Genomic DNA, 4,606 nt, shown 5'->3' on the forward strand with positions numbered 1-4,606 from the left:
AAAAAAAAAAAAAAAAAAAAAAAAAGTTTCCAGGGCTCCTTGCTCAGCCTACAATGGCACTATTTCCTTCATGCAGATTTTGTAGCTGGACATGCTTTTGGGGGGAGAATGATCACCGGATGCTAGGCAGGGAGGTAGGGAATTGAGTCAAAGGTCAAGCAGGACTCAGAAAGATGTGGAAAGACTACCGACCAGCCATCTGTTTCTCCTTACTCCTTCTCTTTTTCTCCAGCCGGCGAAGCCTCTTTTCCTCGCGTCTCTTGGCTTCTTCCTCCTCCTGATGCTGCCGACACTTGTGAAAGTTCTCCACCACGACACCCACGAACATATTGAGGACGAAGAAAGCCACAATCAGCAGGAAGGAGATGAAGTAGAGGAGCATCCAAGGGTTATAGTTCATGACCGGCTACAGGATTGAGAGAGGGAGAGAAAGAGGGAGAGAAGGGGAGAGGGAGAGAGAGAGAGAGAGAGAAATGCCCATGGAATCATGATGAGCAGAGGACAGACAAACCAGAGCGGGTAGTTGGAGTAGTAAGGCCTGCTTTTTCAAAGTGGGTAGAAAATAGGATGCTTTACAGGCCCACAAGGGACTGCCTGCCCATCAGAGCCCTTCGTACACAAAGTTCAAACTGGGCACCCAAAAAATAACTAATCACTGGACTACTGGAATCTCATAAACTAGTGTGACCAAGGAACAGGCCAGCAGCATCCTATACAACTGTCTCAACTTGGCAATCATACTACCCTGCACATACCCAAAGCAGTGCTTTTCTCTTGAGGTCCTCAAGAAGCGGCTGGGCTCGCAACCCCCCCCTCAATCAGCTTGGTATTGCTCCCTGTGTTATAGCTCTGGAGAACACGACTGCAAGCACAGCCTGTGGGTGCAAAGACCTATTTACAGTTCTTTCATGGCAGGGTTTCGCCCTGAAGTACGGTTAGTAGATGAGCTCGAATTTATTTCACTCCTTGCCATGCATTTTCTCTGATAAAAATTATGGTAAAAATGAAATCTAGACCCAAACTGCACTTTGGTCATGGCTTTCGAAGACTACCAACTTGGGAAAACAAAGGCCGTCCTGCGGCCTCTTCAGGAATTTATTTTTAACAGCAGTTAACTGAGAAAATATACCTGTTGGTCAACTCCAACAGCATCTAGGCCATCGTACATGATGTCCACCCACCCGTCTTTGGAGGCCAGAACAAACAGAGACATCAGGGCCTAGAAATGCAAGGAGAAAAGTTAGGTGCAGTGGGAAAAATGCGGAGCAGATACTCTCTCTTTACCCGTAACATTTTCTTTCTCCTTCCCTATTTTAGGAGTCACATCACCTTGCCAAAACCAGGAAACTTTGATGTTCAAGGTTTCCTGGCAGCAAAAACTATGAATGTCAGATCCTGGTCTAGGAACAAGGGCTAATTTGAAAACCACAAAGCCAGGCACAAAGGCAGCTTCATTCACCCCCCCTGGGTTTCCACTGCTCACTACTAATTAGTCCTTACCATGCTGCTAAATTAAGGATGTGTTCCAGTGGCTGTTGTAAATGGATGAGATGTTAGGTGGCACTGAGTACAGAGCGTCCAGCCACATTAGACAAGTGCTACTGCTGGATACATTGAGTTCGTTATGTAGCAGTGAAGCAATTAAATGCTCCACGAAGCTGCACATGCTTGTTCGATTCCAAAAGGAACTGCATGCACACGGCAACTGGGATTTACAAATGCAGGATGTGTTTGTGCGAACTGGATATTTATAGTGGCTCCTAAATTCTCTGCAAGAAAATCCTGTGGGAAATTATACATAGGTTTTTAAATCAAGGAGGCAAAGGAGCAAAGAAGCAGATTACCATTCCATTAATACCTGGCCGAGATTATCAAAATTATACTTGTGCCGGACCCATTTGTAGCTGGCTTCTGCGCAGTCCGATTTGTTTGTAATGTTTCTGGTATCCTCCCCCTGGCAGACAAAAAACTTCCCTTTGAAAAGCTGTAAAACAAACAAAGAATAAGAGGAAACAGGAGGCCTCACAACGCCCTTGGGGAACAGACATTTCTCTTGGGACACTCTGCACAGCCCACATGGATCAGACCAAGAACAAAAGGCAAAAGCTTCATGATCTGGGGGCACCTGAGGCAAGAAACCTGCACAACCACGTTGGCAGTGCAGTGCAAAAGTATCGAAGGAGAAGCAGCTTGAACGCCTGGTCTAATTGAATTTTTGGTACCTAACTTAGAGGCTTCCCTGTGCAGTTGTGTGGGTCGGTGCACTGAGATCCAGAGCCTTTTCCTTCTAGGTCACTGGTCCCAATCCAGCTGCTGTGGCTAATAGCTAACATCATGCTGTGGCTGTCTAGTAGTTTATGGGAAAGGAGCATGGTGTCCTTCAGCTAGTGCCATCTGCCACAAGAGACGATGTCTGGCTCTTGTCTTCACAGGTCAGAGTAAGAAATGGTGGAGGGCTAGCTTCCCTGCTGTTGTGGATGGACCTGTTTGGTGGATCAGTGAGACTTTTGCCTTTGGGACTGTCAATCCAGCAGCTTTTGGTGGCTGTGTGCTGCTCTCCATCAATCATTAGACAGCGCTCGAAGTACAATCTGTAGAGGAGCCTCTGCTAATAGTCCCTTTTGCAGAGCTAACGAATCAGATCCCATTGTTCCTGGGTGCTTGATCCTTATCTCGCTTCTTCTGGCAAAAAGCCATGGGCTCCCAAGCAATTACTCCCAATTTACACTGGCGAGGGAAGCATCAGGCCCCCAAGTGCTTAATTCTAGACTTGTCACTTTGTGCACAGCAGAACAAAAACCAGCAGTGCATGATTACTGCTTGGGACTTGGTGATTGATGGTAGTCGAATGGCTGGCATTGGAGGCTGTGAGACATAAAGGAAAGTCTGTTCTGCTGAGTGACAGAAACTATTGACATTAACTCTCACTGCTTTCTTGTGGCAGGGCACCCTGTTCTCCAGGCTCTTCAAACACAGTCTGGATAGCTGAAGAGAGATGCCCACCCTTTACGTTCTGTGGTTCTAGTCCAGCCGAGGAGGAAAAGCAAAACAGCAGCAGCATGCTTGTCACTAGAAGGACAGGGATGCTGCTTCTCAGAGCTAATAAGCCTCTCCTATAAGCACAAAATGTTTACATCTGGGAAGCCTAAGTATCCCCACAGTCTGCCTTCTGTAGAGATAGATTTTCTAAATTAAGTAGGAAGGTGAACACTGCTTTTAATATATTGCCCATGAATATAATATCTTCATAAGCAGGGTCATAATACTATTCAGATGGGCACAGTTACACAGCTACAAACTGGATTCAAAACTGAAAGGGCCCAATTTGCAAAACTGCTGAGCACTGGCAGTTTCCACTAAGTTCAATTAGAGTTGCAAATTCTCAGCACTTGTGCAAATCAGAGGTGCCAGGTTTTAGCAATTCTCCCGTTCCTACCCATGGTAAATAAGTGACCACCCGCATGCTACCATACCCCTTGTCATAATGTACAATCATATAATTACAACAGTGTTGGTGCCCAGTGGGAAGCACGTAGCAATAGGGTTCAGGAGATCTGGGTTTGATTCCAGGCTCTTGCAAGTAGCTCCTGTGTGATCTTACACAAATCACTTCAATCCCCAGTGTTTCTGTTTCTCCTCCCAGGCTTTGTTTGGTCTCATCTATGTCAGCTATAAGCTGTTGGAGCAGGGCCTGTGTATTATTATGCATATGAACAGTGTCTAGTGCAGTGAAGTCCCATTCTCAGCTGGTGTCTCTAGGCAGCAGAGTACTGCATTAAATAAACAGTCTTTTTTAAGAAAGCCACCATTGTATAATAGATGACTGGGCCCTAATAACATAAGCTCAGAACCACAGTTTTGATCTCCATTTTCTATTTACGTGGGGAAACCCTCCCCCCCCCCACACACACCGTGATGATGCAGGGTAATCCACAGGTTGGTTCCTTTTCCGTAAGTTATGGCTTTAATCTTGCAGATCTTTGGTACACAGACCTTGCACGGATGTCACTGGGATTTCAGTCCCCTGCAGGATCAGTCCTAATGCTTCTATCTAGTGCTGGAAATGTGTCAATAATTGTGACAACTTACTGTGAGACTGGCAGAGCCACTGGGGAAAAATGATCACAATTAATGGAAAGGAAATTCAAAGAGCTCAGTGCAAGTGTTGTCATCATAAATCCTGATTTTATTTTGTTTTATGGGATATGCTTACTTTTATGGTCCAGTTTAGTGTAATAGATAGATGCTGTTATGCTGTAGGGCTGAGCCAATCTCACTCCTGAAATGGTTATGGTGGGGATGGCATTTCCTCTATTTCAAATACTACATTTTTAAAGTTATTTAAATAACACAGTCATATAAAACTGTTATGTCCTACTATGAGCCAATTTCTAAATTGGCTTGGACAAATCAAATAAAGGTGGTGTTTATGCTGAAATATTCAACAAATGGGATTTCTTCCTTTCAGCTGATTAGCAAGCTATTATTACAAAATGAGAAGTATGGGGGGTGGTGAGTATAAAATATGTCTATAATCAAATAGGTAGTTCTTGTATCAACCAATTGTCCCTTGTTATCTCGGGTATTCATTTGTCTGAGACTTCTG

At 44.7% G+C, this 4,606-nt stretch overlaps 1 protein-coding gene across 4 annotated transcripts in view; it reads right to left on the reverse strand.

Moving 5' to 3' along the window:
- Positions 1 to 4,606, reverse strand: part of CACNA1G (calcium voltage-gated channel subunit alpha1 G) — a 324,600-nt gene that overhangs the window by 180,710 nt on the left and 139,284 nt on the right. For 3 of the 4 annotated variants that reach the window (XM_019517481.1, XM_019517491.1, XM_019517507.1), the window contains 3 exons: positions 1,859 to 1,984; positions 1,130 to 1,219; positions 214 to 406 (listed from right to left, as the gene is read on the reverse strand). In XM_019517481.1, the coding sequence (XP_019373026.1) occupies positions 214 to 406; positions 1,130 to 1,219; positions 1,859 to 1,984 (409 nt within the window). Of the gene's footprint in view, positions 1 to 192; positions 407 to 1,129; positions 1,220 to 1,858; positions 1,985 to 4,606 lie in introns of all 4 variants that reach the window. The other variant, XM_019517498.1, reaches the window with a different exon arrangement.

Source organism: Gavialis gangeticus, unplaced genomic scaffold (assembly GCF_001723915.1).
Source record: "Gavialis gangeticus isolate Ggan-Ray unplaced genomic scaffold, GavGan_comp1, whole genome shotgun sequence".
Classification (NCBI taxonomy): Eukaryota; Metazoa; Chordata; order Crocodylia; family Gavialidae; genus Gavialis; species Gavialis gangeticus.